This window comes from Herpailurus yagouaroundi, unplaced genomic scaffold (genome assembly GCF_014898765.1).
Source record: "Herpailurus yagouaroundi ecotype Mexico unplaced genomic scaffold, PumYag 142, whole genome shotgun sequence".
In the NCBI taxonomy this organism is placed as follows: Eukaryota; Metazoa; Chordata; class Mammalia; order Carnivora; family Felidae; genus Herpailurus; species Herpailurus yagouaroundi.
In genome coordinates, this window is record NW_024412397.1 from 25,023,313 (window position 1) to 25,041,690 (window position 18,378).

The following is an 18,378-nucleotide window of genomic DNA, read 5'->3' on the forward strand; positions in this document are numbered from 1 at the left end:
AAACCAAGAAGTGGCTTTGGGATGGGTTAAGTTGGAGGGGCTGCAAGAGCAGGCATTGCTTGGGGGGAAGGCTGGCGGCACTGGTGTGAGACGTTTGCACCACGTCTTTTAGCCTCTGATCATTTAGTGTCTGGCCGTTTCTTCCTTCAGACATCTTGGTCTTGTCTTTCCAGTTAGTGATGACCTACTTGAGAAATGGACCTTGTCTTACACTTTGCCCACATAGTACCTACTGTGGTTGGTGATTAACTCACTAGTAGAAAGAGGGAACTCTCCTCCTGCCATCTTCTGTTTGCAACCCCCTCCCCAAGCCTATCACTTGGTAAAACTGGGACAGTGAGTTTGTTAGATTTTTTACACCAAGGTGTGCATGCCTCACCTTTCCCTTCCTGGCAGGAAGGGTTGAGGCAAGAAAAAAAAATTCCCAGCAGATGGAATCCTGTTGATCGTGTTGAATAACATCCCACACCACGACCAAAACAAAATGAAATTAGTTTCCCCCACTTGAAGGCTGTAACTTCTATTCCAACAGATTTCATTTTAGTTGATCTTTTAAGTGGGTGGGTGTTTTTAAAGGGTTATATGGAGGTAGTGAAGAAGGACCTGCTGTGCTGCTGAAACAGAGCAGATGTGTGCCTCCCCAGCTGAAAGTCTGCCCAGCATGACTAATCCTAGCAGCTGCCAGGGAGCCCCCCACCCTGCTATGTGGCCAGTCAGCGTGCAGTCAGAAGGGATGTCTGGAGCTACACACGCGCAGCTCTTGAGAAATAATGGACTCTGAACACCTAGCTCTGTCCAGGTCACTCGCAAACTAGTTTGTCCAGAGCGGGCTCTGAGTGGTCTCTAGGAGTGACTAACCTGAGCTGTGGACCAGAGGCAGGAGGGCAGAAGTTGGAGGACTGGCCTCTGCAAGCTTGGAGAACATCTACTCTGCAGCTGAGACCTTCCTTGATGTACGAGGCTGGCTGGAAAATCCACCTGGTGGTGTTCCCACCATCGCCCTCCTGTCCAAGAGTGTGGGTTTAACTGTGGTGGCAAAGGAGGAAAAGAAATTCTATTCTGGAGAACAGTGTTCTTAATTCCCAGCTTCTACCTTACTGCTCCCCTGTGTTCTGCTCAAGGTGGTCAGGCTCCTTGGTGTTCTCGAAGAGGTTTCTTCTTGGCTGTTGCTTGCTTGTTGTTGTGGTCAAGTACACAAAACATAAAATTGACCATGGTAACCATTCTTAAGTTCACAGTTCAGTGGCATAAAGTACTTCCACGTGGTCGTGCCCACCATCACCACCATCCATGTCCAGAACTCTTGATCTTGCAAAACCAAAACTCCCCACTCGCCTGCAGCCCTGATAGCTCTACTCCACTGTGTCTCTCTCAGTTGGGCTGCTTTGGGAACTCCTAGAAGTGGAATCCTAGACTATTGGTCCTCCTGTGTCTGGCTTGTTTCACTGAGCACAGTGTAAGGTATTTTATATTTAAGCCTGTGGGAAACTTGTTGGAAAAGGATAGTGTCATCTCTTCTCCCCACAGCTGTGATGGGTGCAAGGTATCTAGGTGTGCCGACCCGTAGCACAGTGCTGCCTTTACTGGATCAAGCGTCTTGGTGTAGACTGACCTTGATGATGCATGTAGCTCCCTTGTTTGCCTCGAAAAGAGAGATACCAGGCAGCCTTCCCTCGCTGGCCTCCGCCTCCCTTACAGACTCCTGCCCTCTAGTGGCAGGGAAAACTTCCCGTTTCCATGGTTTTGCTTTTCAATTGTTTCTGACTGGAGTTGCTATCCAGTGTCCTGCAGCCACTTGGTGGGGTGTACTCCCTGTACCCAAGGTCCTGCGGGAGTGTGCGTGAGAGGAAGAGGGGTACACATGAGCCTGAAGGAGGGGGCCGTGTGGCACCTGTGTCTCGGCACACCCAAGCCCTGGAACGTAGGTGGGGCCAGGGCGAGAGGATGGATGTAAGCCTGTGTGTGTTTAACAGTAAAGGCCTGCTTTATCAAAAATAAAGTAAAACTGACCTTTCTAATTTTTGGAAATGAAAACCTTTAACGTCTTAAAGATATATTTGTAACTCTCTACTCTTTAGTCTCCATGTAGCTGCCATTGTCAAGAACCATGATCTTGAAGCATGTTGTACCTCTACCTATATATAAACAAATTGAAGAGGGCCGTGAATTGTTGAGTATTGCAAACTACTCACGTCACGTTGCTGTGGTTGCAGATACTGTACTAATTTGTGAGTGCCTGTGGAGAAGCTGGGAATTAGACACGGGGCGTGGCTGGGAAATGAGATCTCCTTGTGTGAATTTTGTTTGCAGTTGTGCTCTCTGAAAGGAGAGATCAACACGCTCATTGGCCTGTCCTTTCTCCGCCTCTTTCCTGTCCACTTCCTCCCCACACCCCCGAGCAGTGTGTGTCTCTGGCATTGGTGGTGGTACAGTTGGCAGACCTTCGGGGCACCTGGATGCCATTACCTTCCTTCAGGGATGTGTGGCAAGAGGCGTGCTGAGAATTTTCCCCAGGGGCCAAGGTGTTTGTCCCCGGAGTGTACGTTGAGGATGGCAGGGCTCAGATGTGTCCCCACGGAAGCTTGATCCCAAGTGGCAGCACGATCGTGTGTTGTTCAGTAAGCTTCTATTTTGTGTGGAAGATGACGGAACCCTTGAAGATGAAAGGCCCAGTGAAAGGCCCCTCCTACTCAGGTCGAAGGACAGGGCCAAACGTGCCCGGCTGTTAGGAGATGACAAACTTGGTTCTTTATGGCAGGAAGCAAATGTTGCAGAAGAACGAGGACCCCTGCACTTGACCGTTGATGCCCTCAGCCCTGGGCATCGTGAGAATGCCCACAGGGCTTGTCAGCCCAGTTCAGGTCAAGTGTCACCTGTGTGCACATCTCGTGAAACCAGAGCTAAGAGTGGCCAATACTCTAGTCGCAGTACAACTTCTTAGTGCAGGCGATTTTGATTACTAGTTTTTTTCTTTTCTGGTTATTTCTGTTCTTATTTTAATATTTGGTCACCTAATTTTTTGCTCTCCACTGCTCAGTAATCTACGCTTGAGACCATCTTTGGTTGGCAAGGATAACATGAAGACCGTTATCATGTTTATATTGTATGCATACAAAAAACATGTAAAGTTATAAAAACTTGCACGTAAACATTAGTAATATTACCAATGTAATTAGTTATCTTGCTTGAAGTAGGCTGTAATTTGTTTTAATTAAAAATATTTTTATTGTCAGGGTGCCGGGGGGCTCAGTCAGTTGAGCGCCCAACTCTTGGTTCTGGCTCAGGTCATGATCTCACGATTCGTGAATTTGACCCCTGTGTTGGGTTCTGTGCTGACGGTGCGAAGCCTGCTTGGGATTCTCTCTCTCTGCCCTTTCCCTCCTCTTGCTCTGTCTGTCTCTCTCTCTCAAAATAAAAAAAAATTTATTGTAAAATACATCTAACATAAAAATGCCATCTTCACCATTTTTCTAAGTATACCATCCAGGGCATTAGTACATGGACACTGTTATGTAATCCTCACCACCATCTGTGTCCTTCCTGTAATTGCCCTTTTCCTCCTCTGTATCTGTGATCTCTTCCATCAGTGAGGATACTTTGCCTGGCTGCTTTTGCTTCGAGATGGGTGAAACCGTGATTTTTTTTTTTTTTTTTTTGCCTCTGCTCTCCCTGCACTCCCCTCCCCACTGGACAAGGGAGATTTTGCAATGTCTGGGTACATTTTAGGCTGTCACGACTGAGGAGGAAGGTCTGCTCCTGGCATCCAGCAGGTAGAGGACAGGTTTGCTGCTAAGCATCCTGTGCACAGGGTGGCCAGCACCCACCCCACCCCACCCCACCCCACCCCCTGTCCTAGGTAAAGATGGTGGAGGTTGAGGAATTCTGGATTTAACCCATGCAGGACGGCCTGGATTGTTCATGGCTGAGAGACCCCAAGTCAAAAGCCATATTGAGATTCCAGGATTCTAACAGTGTGTCAGCTGTGTTTCCTGCAATAAATTGAAATTGAAAGATTAACTTGGACTCCATATTTAAAAAATTTTTTTAATGTTTATTTTTGAGAGGCAGAGTGTGAGCAGGGAAGGGGCAGAGAGAGGAGACACAGAATAGGAAGCAGATTCCAGGCTCTGAGCTGTCAGCACACAGCCCAACTCAGGGCTCGAACCCGCAAACCGTGAGATCATGACCTGAGCCGAAGTAAGACATTTAACTGACTGAGCCACCCAGGCACCCCTAAAATTCAAACTTCTTAATTCTGTTTTTGTTTATGGCCATTTTATTAATTACTTGTATCATTCACTATTAAAAACAACCGAGCAATTATATGCGAGGGCTTGTAATACATCTGTGCATCTGTGGAAATTTGTCCCGCTTGTAATGAATGTAATACATGAAGTGTTATCAGGATGAGAATATAAAAAGGTCAAGGCCAGGAATCTTTAGAAATTTGGTGAGATATACTTGACTCTACTCCCATGGCACTCTTTTAGACACTCCACCCAATTCCACACTCTTCTTGAAACCCTTTTGGGCAGCTACTTGGGAGTTTCTTGTTGACTTCACAAAGCAGGAATATTTGCCATGGTAGAGACCTACCTAAATGCTCCACCATGGTTCTCTACCCCCTTTGTCTCCTAGTTGGGTACCATTGCCACTAGAGGATGATGTGTGTAGCTCTTGTGTTAACACCAACCTCTTGCCAGCTGGTAACCCTGTTTTTACTAGCTTATCTTTTGTCTGGGTGTCTTAGCTGTATGGGTAGAGTAGGAGCAAGAAGTTGCCTTTATCTACCATATGTGCTTCTTATTAGCTCCAGGTCTTTGTGTTGGGAGCTGTCAAAGATATTTTTATGGTTATATTCTATTTATATGGTTCTGTGTAATGTAACATGGATATCAATTGGTATGAGAGAGGTCATGAAACAAAATCAGACATTCAGCTAAGTATTCTAAAACCATAGAGTATAGAGCAATCTGGACCAATGCTTTCCAAAGGATAACTGTGCTATAGTAGAATGTTGTCTGTCTGTACTGTCTAGTGTGGTGGTCACTGGCCACATGTGTCTGTTGAGCCCTTGAAATATGACTAGTGTGGCTGAGACCTGAGAAATTTTAACTGTACTTAATTTCAACAAATGTAATTTCCATATGCTACCTTCGTGGAAAGTGCAGATATGGACTTAATCCCCAAACTACTTCCTCTGTATTCTCAAGTTTTGGTTAGTCCCAGTATGCTAGGTAGGGACGGATGAGAGATGCCCCTCTCTTCCTAGTCTCAAGGGGAAGGTTGAGATTCATTCCAGGTGGGTGACAGAGAATTCAATATTATGAGTTCACATCGAACCTCTTCCTCACCTCCAAAGGCCTTGTTACATAGTGAAGTCTTCTATGCCAGAAAGTGTTCATGGTCCCTGATCACATCCTAAATGCTTAGATTTCAAGTAAAACCACATTAGCTGTAAATATTCGATACTAACATCAGTGTTGGAATCAAAATCCTATTTTAAAAAAATCTTAAGTTACTCATTCCCTGCTTCCCTCTGGACAAACACACCACAAAATCATCCTTGAATCATGAGTTTGCCCCTCCTACATCTTGGTGACTGCTCTGGACATTTTTACTTCTCTATTTCACTATAACCAGAGCCACTGGCTTATTTGTGGACCATATTTTCACAAAATTGCATACGCCTTTCCCTCCGCAGTTGGGGGAGATTTTTTGAGGGAAAGATTTATGTGAGGAAATATGGAGGAAATGCCAGCATTTCTGTCTCAGGGTTTAAAGACTCTGAGCTCAGGCTCCGGCTTTCTAATCTGAGAAATGAGGGGTTGACCTAGGTGAGCTTTGTGGTTCTGCACTTGGCTACGTCCTGTGCCGGTGGTAGGGGGGTGGTGTGGAGAGCCACACAGGACATGCAGAGTGAACGTGCTCCTTTCTCTGGGGGCGGGGAACATGAATCTCCATGGGGAAGTCTTCAGAAAGACTCAGAGTGGGAGGGTCGGATTAGGGTCCCAGTGACACCAGTAACTCAGCCAGAGATGAAGGGGACCATCACCTCTAGAACTTAAAATCTCAACATGTTCTGTTTCCCCCTGTTGCCCACCTTTTGGAAATTTTGTGTCCTGTTCAGGATAGCTAGTTTACTGGTCTCCCGTATGGAGTCACCTTTGCATGAAAAAGAGAATGGCCTTGATTAACACACAACCCCCCCCCAACAAGAACCTGTACAAGGAAAACCTTGCTTACATGGGTAACTGTTGATAATTTGTGGGGATGTCATTCTATAAAGTTTGCAATAAAAGGAATCCTAGATTTCATTCTGTAACATGCCTCTTTGTAAATTCAGCAGAATGCTGTGGGGAGCTGCTTGTCTTTACAGGTATGTGTCATGTTTTACCTTCCTGTCTCTAGATTGTGGATATCTTTGCTCATTTGTAAGATGGTCTTTGGAGGCCAAGGAAGAGTCTATTCATAAAAGTTTCAGACTCAAGTGTGGCTAGCTGTCTTCCAAAAAGGTCCATCAATCTGAACCCACAAACAACCCACCTGTTGGGCCACATCCTTCATATTTAAGGTCTTGGCAGTTTTTACACCTTTGCTTATGTGATATAATGCTAATAATCTATTATTTGCATCTGTTTGGTTAATGTCACTGAATAGCTTTTCATGTTCCTTTTGTACTTTTTGTGGCTCGTAGCCTCTGCATAATTTTCTGTTGGGCTGTTGGTATTCTTTTTGGCTTCTTAAAACTTTGGATATTAAGATTAATTCTGTTAGGTAATACAGAATCTTTGTCCTCTCCTCTGCACATGGTGTGTTTCATGATGGCTTAAAAATTCCATTTATAGTCAAAATAAAAAATTTTGTGACATACTACTGGCTCTTGCATCATCCTTTGAAAGTACTTCCTTCCAAAGCTCTTAAAACTACCTGACTACATTTTCTTACTAGTTTTGTTTTTTATTTTAGTGGCGTTTTAATTTATTTATTATTTTGTATTTTACCTAAAACTTACTTTGGTCTTTGAAGGAATGAGAATAGAACCCTAGCTCTATTTTCTTTTTCCTTAAAAGGCTTTATCTGCTGCTATTAGAGGGGAAATTCATTTTTAACCATTTGCTTCAGCATTCTTCTGAACAAATTTTCCTTCTTGTTATTTTGGGATCTGCTATTAGGTTTCATTTACCTGCCTATTTTAGCGTTATTAAACTTGCTGGTTTTAATACACCTTAATATCTGGTTGTGTGTGACCATCTAAAAGTGGGAGAGATGGGAGAGAACATTGATATTTATGTTCTTTTAAAAAAACTGTTCCTCTAGTAAATTGAAGCTATGTCTGTAGACTTTCTTGAAAGGCTTCTATAGAGTAGTGGTTCTTAAGATATCTGTAAACTGCCTATTGCAGAACTACTTGTGGATTTTTCAAAATTTCAGATTCCTGGGCCCCACCCCAGAACTCCTAAACATATAAGTAGTGTTTGGGGAAATTGTTTTTACAAGCTCTCAGATGATTTTTAACTACACTATAAGGAATTTAGATAGGACATGATAAACTGTAGCCAAGATTCTCCTATTATGTAGATAGGTGTGTACACGAGTCAGTTTTAAACATAACGTGTCAGAAAGCATCTTTGAGTACTCCTGTCCAGCTGCTATGCTAAGGATATAAGAATAGCACCTTGCATTTGAGACTTCCTGATTATACACACCTATAGATCTCGAGCTTCTATTCTGTTAGGTCAAAGTAAAATTCCTGCCCTAGAATTTTGTTGTCGCTTGTTGTCAGGATGTTGAGGAATATGTGTACACCTGGAGGGCATTTATGGAGAGCAGTTTGTTATAAGGCAATCCAAAAAAAAAAAGTGAACGTGTTGGATGATGGGGCAGAGGAAGGCATCAGCATTAAATGGGGGTGAAGAAGGTTGGCTACATGGGAGACAGAAGCAGTACTCCTGTTGGGACCAGGATTCAAGACTCAGTATCTTTTCTTTGAGAAGCCAGTAGAACATGTCATTAAATCTTGTGCTTCCTGAATCTCTCCTGTCATTCAGTCTTTTATCTTGATATACTGGGATTCTGTTACCAGCAAATTTTCCTCCTGAGCTGGTCTCTTAGGGCAACATAAGTACTTGGTTCGGTTTGCTCATCTTTAAAAGAAGGTTATCTGTCTTCATCATGTATGATCATGTTAGGACTGTGATCCTAGCCAATGTGACAGGATATTGGATACAGGCTAAATGGTTCATAACCCTGCCTTTCTGTGTCTATTACTTGCATTTCTTTAGATTCGGGAATACCCTATTGATGTCCAAAGCAACCAGCTGCCCTTTTTGCGGAATCCAGACATCTTGGTGGGAGAAAATGACCTAACTGCCCTTAGCTATCTACATGAGCCTGCAGTTTTGCATAATTTAAAGGTCCGTTTCCTGGAGTCGAACCACATCTACACTTACTGTGGTAAGTGGTGTACATCTGTTGGCTGCATGTGTTTGAAAGTACTTACAATCTTCAGACTTGATGTGTTAAACTCTAATGGTTAGGAATCCTACTAGCATTCTCCTGAGTACCTCTCAACTGAGACCCTTGAAAGGTTTGCAATCAGTGAATGTGGCTTAATTAGGCTGCCCTACATCTCTGTGGGATGATTGGTGTTAATCACAGCTCAGCCGGGGAGGAAGTGGACCACACGATGTGGCCTGACTTAGGCACAGTCCCAAAGCCTGTAGGACAGCAATAAGTAGATCCCAGGGTCCTAGCTCAGGAGTCTGCTCTCTCCACTGAGCGCACTCCTGTGAACATGCCTGGCTGGCTTCTGTCCTCTAAGGAAGTCCTGTCTTTGTCTGACTCTCTGCCTTGCCATGTACAGACGTGGTGCGTGATGAATTTGTCAAATCCATGAGCAGAAAACATGGAAATACTTTACAATAAAATGTCCTCAAAATTCTCCTGTTTGGTTTTCTTGAAACTTCTCAATTTCCCACATTCCAGTTTTTTTCTTTTTTGAATATTAAGTGGTATGGTAAGATCTAGATCCCTAGAAACCATTATCTGTGGGGCAAATCATTTTAGGATCTGGTTGAGGAGTCAGGCCACTGGTTTCTTTGTGGGGGTTGTCCCAGCTGTGCCTCAGAGCCGTGATCTTGTCATGATCACAAGTGAGGCCTTAGGACCAGAGTTCTTCTCACAGTGATAATCACTTGGGTTTGGAATCGATGGGTTGGTTACTAAGTTCCAGTGAGCTTTCCTGTCAGACGTCAGTGCGTGAGAAGTAGTTTCCCCAAAACAACTTCAACCCAATTGCTAATGGTGATATTATCTGAAAAAGACCATTAGTATTCAGAGGTTTTAATAAGTTGGGATTTTTTTCCAACAACAACAAAAACCTCCCATTTGAGGAGAAAGGAGTAAACCACCATCAGCTTCAACGTTTAAAGGTATCCCTTCTAGAAGAGGTCCTGATGTCTGTACACGCTTACCCAAATGCCCATTGGCTCCTATAGCATCAACTGTTGAGAGTGACCAGTGTTGCCCAGAGCTCTGAGTCATCAGGAAACACTTGTTTTCTGCTGTGAAAGTGGCTGAGATATTTTAGGAGAATGTGCGGCCTTAGAGTATAATATCAGAATTTGAATGCTGTGTGAATTAGGGTTTTGTACAACTCTCTAACAATCAGTAGAACATGTAAGCCTGTTTCGAAGAATTCTCCAAGTCATTAGCCTTAGGGGGAATTTATCAGGGTCTGGGGCCTTGATTTTTTTGGTCCAGGTGGTCTTTTCGGGCAAACTTCCATTTGAAGACTTGGTGGGTGTCCTTTTCCTCCCTTAGCCTGAAATGTAACAGACAAGATTCTTCCAAGTATTCTCTGGCATTTCTTTCTTTTATTTTTTTTTATTTTTTATTTATTTATTTTTTTCAACGTTTATTTATTTTTGGGACAGAGAGAGAGCATGAACGGGGGAGGGGCAGAGAGAGAGGGAGACGCAGAATCGGAAACAGACTCCAGGCTCTGAGCCATCAGCCCAGAGCCCGACGCGGGGCTCGAACTCACGGACCGCGAGATCGTGACCTGGCTGAAGTCGGACGCTTAACCGACTGCGCCACCCAGGTGCCCCGCATTTCTTTCTTTTAAATAGACTTTAGTGTTTAAAGCAACTTCAGGTCACAGCAAAACTGAGGGGAAGATACAGAGATTTCCCATATAATACCCTTTCCCCAACCGTTGATGAACCCACAGTGGCACATCATCATCACTCAAAGTCCATAGTTTCCACTGGGGTTCACTCTTGGTGGTGTACATAGTGTGGGTTTGGACAAATGTACAAGGACACGTATCCACCATTATGCTATCCTAACCGTAGATTCACTGCCCTAAAATCCCTTATGATCTGCCTCTGCATCCCTCCCCACCCCACCCCCTCTGCTGCCCTGTCCCTGGCAACCCCTGATGTTTTATACTGCCTCTATCATTTTTCCTTTTATAGAATATCATGGGGTTGGAATCCCCATATGTGGCTGTATACACATTGGCTTCTTCCACCTAGTAACCCTCTAAGTTTCATCCATGTCTTTTCATACTTGGATAAATCACTTTTTATAGCACTTACAGTCCATGGTCTGGATGTTTTGCATTTGATTCACTTATTGAAGAACATCTTAGTTGCTTCTAAGTTTTGTCAATTGTCAAAGCTGCCACAAGCATCCACCTGCCAGGTGGTGGTGTGGATATGTTGTCAACTCCTTTGGATAAATAGCTAGGAGTGTCAATGCTGTATCCTACGGTAAGATTGTTTTGTGTAAGAGACTGCCAAAGTGGCTGTGCCATTTTGCGTTGGACAGCAACAAAGAGTTTCCACTTCTCCACAGCCTCACATCCAAGTTAGTTGGCATATAGTACAATGATTTTAGGAGTAGATTCCTTAATGCCCCTTACCCGTTTATCCCACCCCCGTATGAGAAGCCCTATGATATTTGTCTTTGACTAATTTCACTTAGCATAATACTCTCGTTCCATCCACATAGTTGCAAATAGCAAGATTTCATTCTTTTTGATTGCCGAGTAATATATACCACATTGTGTGTGTATGTATGTATATATGTATACACATACCCCACATTTTCTGGATCTCCTTTGCACTGCTGGTGGGAATGCAAACTGGTGCAGCCACTCTGGAAAGCGGTATGGAGGTTCCTCAACTGTTTCTATGTATTTTGGGTACTAATCCTTTATCAGTTATGTTTTTTTGCAAGTATTTTTCTCATTCTCTGGTTTGTCTTCTCATTTTCTTGTGTCCCTTTTCAAACACCAAAGGGAGACACAATGGTGGAGATCTCCCACTTGGCAATGACTTTTCCATTCCTGTTTTCTCTTCCCCACATGCCTGGAAAAGCTCAAATATTTTGTACCCTTGTCAGTGATTCTTTCAAGATCCAGAATGTGCTCTTTTGGGAAAGACAAAGGCATACATTTCTCTCTTGAAGATAATAATTTTTTTCTTTTTACATTCTCAAATATTATGTGCCCTTCCATAAAAGATCTGGAATGTTAGGTGATTTGCTGACTCTTCATGCAGTGTGTATTTATTGAGTCCATCATTGTGATGTATGGTTCTGGGGATGCAATTTTTTTTTTTAAAAAGTAAAAGGAAAGATAATACATGATATAATGTGATGTGAGCTAATAAAAATCTAACAGTGCTTACTATGCAAGATGCTGGTCTAAGTTCTGTATTAATCATTGTCCTCAGGACAATCAAGTAAAGGTAATTGCTGTTCCCAATTTTATAGTCCAGGCAACTGAGGCACTTAGAGTTAAGTAATTTGCCAGAATAACTCAGTTAATAATGGGCCGAGAGAAGATTTGACCTTAAGATATGTAAATCATGTTACACGCCCACAATTTGTTTGTATTTAGGTAAGATAACCCATACACAAATGAAAATTTGTTCATTTCCTAGATTTCAATTCAGAGATGGCTTATATTTATATTTATTTTTATATTTATTTTAATTATAATATGAAATTTATTGTCAAATTGGTTTCCATACAACACCCAGTGCTCATCCCAACAGGTGCCCTCCTCATGACCATCACCCACTTTCCCCTCTCCCCACCCCCCATCAACCCTCAGCTTGTTCTCAATTTTTAAGACAGAGATGGCTTTTAAAGCCTAACACCTGTTGGGGCACCTGGGTGTCTCAGTGGGTTAAGCGTCTGACTTTGGCTCAGGTCATGATTCCACGGTTTGTGGATTTGAGCCCTGTGCCAGGCTCTGTGCTGACAGCTCGGAGCCTGCTTCGGATTCTGTGTCCCCCTCTCAGCCCCTCTGCTGCTTGCACTCTCTCTCTCTCTCAAAAATAAACATTAAAAAAAATTAAAAAATAAAGCCTAACACCTGTTGACAGAATTAAGCATCCTCTTCTCTCTGGTTGTGCAACATTTTTATGTATTTCAGGAATTTGAGCAGTGGTGTATGTGTGTACATGGACCTGTGTTTATTCCATGCACTAGGGCATGTGGAAGCCCAGCTTTCTTTTCTCCAACAGGATTCGACACAGTACCTGGACAACACAGATACGTCTTGATTTGGTTGAGTGATTGGTTGTGATTCATTTCATTTTTCATGTTTTAGTTTGATGGATATGAACAAGGGCCTTTGAAAGTGGAGGTCAGGTGGCTGTATTGCTATCAGAATCTGACTACATTGTCTCTTTGCAGGTATCGTGCTTGTTGCCATTAATCCTTATGAACAGTTGCCAATCTATGGTCAAGATGTCATCTATGCCTACAGTGGCCAAAACATGGGGGACATGGACCCCCACATCTTTGCTGTGGCAGAAGAAGCCTACAAGCAGATGGCCAGGTAAGAATGACCTCACCCTGGGAGTCCTTCTGGGTAATCCTTCTGGTAGAAGTTTCTGCCTTCCTTGACTGCTTTTGCCTAGCAATCAGTTGGTGATCCTGGGATTGAGTAAAAGTACTGGAAACCGAACCAGCCCAGGTTCTATTTCTTAGTGCATTTCCTCATGTCTTCAGCATCTTCTTGGGAACCTGAACCTATTCTTGAACAGTGGCTCCCAAGACCTTGTTCATTTCCTGAGCAATGAAATAAATGGATGCCTTAGATTTCATGTCTCCTTGGCTTCCTTTTGGCACTCTTTCCTCCCCTCTGGTGTCACAAATTCATTTTCTAGCATCACCCTTCATTTTGCAGATTCCACTGCAGATTCCCTTTGAAGGAACCAGGATTCTTGGACAACTTCTTAATATACCAAGCATTTAGATAGGAATTTCAAAGTAGTAGTTATGTGTAGTAGGTTGGGTGGTTTTTTTGTTTTTTTTTAGATTTTGGTGTTAGAGTTTCTCTTTAGACACTGAAGTAAATCTCTATATTGCTCTTTTTTAGCTCTGAAAGATGGGTACTGGTCTGTTTCATTGGAAAATGGGCTAGGTGATTGTACTAAGGTTCTACAGGTAAATGGAACAAGTAAACCAGGGATGAGAGAGAGAGAGAGAGTGTGTGTGTGTGTGTGTGTGTAAGGAATGGCCTCATGTAATTGTGGAGGCTTGGCAAATCCAAAATCCACAGGAGAGGTTAATAGGCTGGAACCCATGGAAGAATTGATGTGTTTGAAGTCTGAAGGCAGTCTGCTGTCATAATTCTGTCTTGGAGGAAGGCCTTCATCTGATCGGTTGAGGCCCACCCACATTATGAAGGGTAATGGTAAACAAAAAAATCTGATTTGAAATGTTAATCTCATCTAAAAAATATCTTCACTAGCACCATCTTGACCAGTGTTTGACCAAATGTCTAGGTACTCTGGTCTAGCCAAGTTGACAACTAAAACTAATCACCACATTGATGGTCTTAAGCTATTCAGGCATAAGGTAGGGAAAAAAAGTTTCACCAAAGTTTTGGTGGAAATGCATATTCCTGTTCACACTAACATGCTCGATCTTGTCAGCCATCTTTCTTGCCATTTCTACAGAACACCTTATGGAGCTAGCAGCAAATGTAGGAAAGTCCTTTGTGGGGAGTTAGAAGGAGGATCCCGTTTAAGATGGTTTGTGCTTCAGTGGATCTCAGAGTATAATTGTCAGCCTGATTAACTTTTCTAAGAAAGAAGGCCACTTTTATAAGCTTGTTTATAAATTTAGTGTGGTATTGCTGATTGTAGAGCTCTGTATATAAAAAGTTCTTCCTTCTAGATCTATACTATGTTCAAAATAAGCAGTGATGGGAGAACTGAGCAATTTAACAAACAGAATGATCCGTAACCATTTTATTTCTCCTAAATGTAGTAGGAGAGTCGGGGGCGGGGGGACGCTAAAATGGTCTCAACCTTTGATCTCTTTAATGCCATAAGAAAGACCACATACTGTATAAATCTACTTCGGGGCTTGGCCAGAAATCACTTACCTTGATAACTTCTGCAAACCTAACAAAGTGTGGTTCAAGGCCATGCCATGTGGAGAAAAGAATGGGTTTTAATGTGTTTTAGTACATAGCCCCATTCATATATTACTGTGGGAGGTCAAGTGTGTGGCACAGTGGAGAGAGATCTGGGGTCTGGACAGGCTTCCATGCCTTGGGAGAATCACTTAAGCTGAATCTTAAACTATCTTTCTCCTTTGGACAGTGGTTTCTTTATGGTTATAAAACAGAAGGTGGGTGTGGGTTACTTGTGACTTCCTACCATGTTAAAAGTTCTAGTAGCTCTTTGACGTCTCTTTGGATGGATGTCACTGATAATTATTTTTCGTTTCATTCTCCTCTTTTACCCAGTTGTGCTTAGATGTACCAGAAGTTGTTCTTTACCAAAGACTTCTTGAGGTGCCCCCAATAGCTTTTGGAATTTCCTGGCCTCCAGCTTTATCCACACCATAGATCCTCTTGCCTAGATGCCTCCATTCTTCCTTTCCATGCTTGAAGCTGGGTTCATGGTTCTTCTACAGTCGGGTTATTTCATTTGTTTGGGTCCTTGTTCACATCCATTAGAAGGGGATGTGGTTGTACAGGGTGGTGTATAGATGGGTTATAAATTTGGCAATTAAGGGGCTTGGAGGTTAAAGTTGAATGAGGAATTGCTTCCTTAAGGGTTTTAAGGTTTATACTCCTTGTACTCTCTGAGTCCTAGGGTGCAGCCAAATAATTTTACTGAAATTCTTACGCAATTTTTGCTCATAAACTTAGACTAGAAGTAGAAGGACCAGCACGTGTGGCCATAGAGAGCTATTGTTGAATTTGGTGGGGTCAGTGACTTAGCGTTTCTGTTACTGATCTGAGAGATGCACTGGAGGCCCCTGGAGAATCTTTGCTGTGCAGGGAAAGAGGAGACCCATTGGTCAGATGCAGGGGAGGGAAGGGAAGGTTGTTGCTATACTTGCAGTATAGATCTGCTCTGTTAATTCTAGATGCTAGAACATATTTAACAATACCTGCCAACTGTGTTGTGCCCTTCCTGACGCATCAGTTATAGTTGAAATAACCATTAATTCAACGGTGTGGCTTTGAGTCTGAGCCTCTGTAACAGCTGAGCAAAATGAAGGGTGTAAGAAACCAAAGTTAATCACTTCACCCAGCATTACACTGAGTTTGTGACTTAGTTCACCTTGGATTCAGCAATTCTTTCTCGTGATTCACTGAGGATTTGATTTTTCTTTCTTGATATGGCTCACGTCAGGGACTCTCCAACTCTTGATGTGTTCTGAGTGGGTCAGGGAGCCTGTCACAGCTCAAAGGGATAAATACAGACCATCATCCCCATCCTGAGAGCTCCCACGGAGTCCTGTGCTGGAGGAAAGGAGGTGGAGGAGGAGACACAAGGACAGCCAACAATTGGTCACTGTCCCCATCTCTGTTGAATTCATTAAGGCTGGACTTGGGAGTAAACGGAGATTTGAAATGAAGTAGAAGAAGAATCGTACGAAACCTCACATTCATGAGTTCTGGCCTCTGCATGAGAACCTATAGTTCCTGTGAGACGGGGTGGGGGGCCGACCTCCACTGGTTAGTACTGCTCCTTTCTCCCACTCAAAGATCCAGAATGCCTGCTCTTCCAGTTTTACCTTTCTCAGCCTCAGCTCCTGCATTAGATTGTATCTGCAGACATTGGTGTGGTATGCATCATTTGCTGGGTTCCTTACTGAATGAACACTGAAAAATGTAAGAACTTTCCTTCAACTCTGCAGAGCACACAGTCTGGTTAGAGAGAGAAGATGTAATAGTGGGCCAAAAACACCTCTAACAACAGGAAGTGTATATAAAAGCCATGCATGGGGTCATTTGACTTGAGTCTGGAGTCTTGACTGTCACAGATGGTCCAAGAAAACTGCAGCGTTTAAGCTGGATCTTGAATTGGTGGGATATGTAGTGAGAAGAAGGCCTCTGGGGGGCTAGAATAGGGTGATCGTAATTTCAGAAGTGGGGCATCAAAGGCATGGTCACAAAACCACAGGTACCTGTTGCTTCATACGCCTTGGGATGTGTAATTAAAAAAGCCAAATGACAAATGTTGGAAAGGATGTGGAGGAATTAGAATCTTCATGTGCTCCTAGTGTGAATGTACAGTGTGCAGCTACTTTAGAGAAGTCTGACAGTTTTCAGTAAGTTAAACGCAATTATTGCATGACCCAGCAATTCCACTCTTATGTAATTACACAAGAGAAATGAAAATATGTTCATGTAAAAGCTTATATACAAATGTTCATAATAGCATTACTCATAATAGCTGAAGGATGAAAACAGTCTATCAGCTGATGAATGGATAAAAAGTGGTACATCCATACAGTGAAATATTATTTGGCTATAAAAAAGAACCAAGTCCTGATACATGCTACCACAGAGATGAACCTTTAAAACCCTGCCTAGTGAAAGCAGCCAGACACAGAAGACCACATATGATATTCCATTTACATAAAATGTTCATCTAAAGAGAAAGCACATTGTTTGCCCTGGGCTTGAGGCTAGAGGTGAAATGGGGGAGCGGTTGCATATCAGTATCTTTTTAGGGAGGGGATAAAAATGTTCTAAAATCGATTGTGGTGATGGATCTATAGTTGAGCAAATTTTCTTAAAACGCTTTGAAATGTATACTTGAAAAGTGAATCGGGTGTTCTGTGAATTATCTCAAAAAAAGCTGTTAAAAAACAAAGGTATGGTCATGTACAGTTAGGGGCCAGACTGGAGACCTGTGAAGGCCAGGGTCAACTTTGGGAAGACTGTGTGTGCTATTAACAGAGGGATGAAGAGATGGTGAAACAAGTTTGGGAAACCCTGGATTAATCCAGTGAATCCTCTTTAACACAGAGATTCTCAGAGCAGTGATGTTGACGTGCTTTCTGAGTTTTAAGGTGGGGATGCATTTTAGACACAACACTGTTTTCAGGGGTTTTCTCAAGGGACTGATTTCACTCTTTGGGAAACACTGGTCTAGAGTATGGAGACATCTTAGAGCGTGTTACATAAGGAGGTAGTAGGATGCGGAATATTCAGGGAATATTTTTTTTTCTCCAGTGGGCCCTGTTTCATAATATTTTCTTTTTCCACATTCCTATACCTTTTCCAGGGATGGAAACATCTTGTGAGCAGCTTCTGTTCTTGTGCATAGAATTGGTCTGTTGTAAATAGCCTCTATATAGTGAATGATAGGGAACTATGGGGTGTGAGACCCTGGGACACATGTCCCTTTCATTTGCTTTAGGGTCTGTGATTGATATTCAAGAACGGGAGGGATCAACATATTAATGCATTTCTCCAAGTGAGATCCATTATGCCCACCTTGCAGGCAAGGATAGAGACTTAAGGATGTTAAATAATCATCGAAAGTTATGAAGATAGTAAATGGATGAGGCTGGTATCCAGGCTTGGTCACTTTGCCCTGAAGCCCCTGCTTTAGCTGAGAAGCCTTACTTCCCTCCCTCAGTGGTACCTCCTGATCCAGATGGTCTTCCAGAACAGAGCCGATCCAGGACCCCATGAGAGCCAAAGGGTAGACCTTTACCCTTTGGCTTAAAAGTATCTAAGGTTGCACAGTGAGACTAGAGTTTCAGTGCATTTTCTAGCTTTGTTGGTCAAAGTGGGCCATCTTGTTGGACTGGCCCTTTTTTGAGTTGTGTGTTGTTTTCTTCTGGAAGAGTGGGGATACTGCAAAGCAAATCTATTTGCTCAGGTAGCCAAGGTAGTTGAACACCCACATTTCCATCTCCCTCTGCTGTGTTGCCAAGCTGTGACTAATGGTGAAAGATGGGACAGCCATTACCTGGGATCCTGGGGAGGCATGTAAGCAGGCACACCTGTGGCCCGGGGGCCAGTGGTGAATGGAACAGACTCTTGTGGGTGGGAGCCTTCTCAGATGGGGAGGAGCTCCTTGAGAGCAGAAA

At 43.0% G+C, this 18,378-nt stretch overlaps 1 protein-coding gene across 3 annotated transcripts in view; it reads left to right on the forward strand.

Annotated features, from left to right (window-relative positions):
• MYO5B (myosin VB) overlaps positions 1-18,378 on the forward strand; it is a 341,784-nt gene that overhangs the window by 146,062 nt on the left and 177,344 nt on the right. For all 3 annotated transcript variants that reach the window (XM_040478861.1, XM_040478859.1, XM_040478860.1), the window contains exons 3-4: positions 8,286-8,457; positions 12,715-12,859. In XM_040478861.1, the coding sequence (XP_040334795.1) occupies positions 8,286-8,457; positions 12,715-12,859 (317 nt within the window). The remainder of the gene's footprint in view (positions 1-8,285; positions 8,458-12,714; positions 12,860-18,378) is intronic.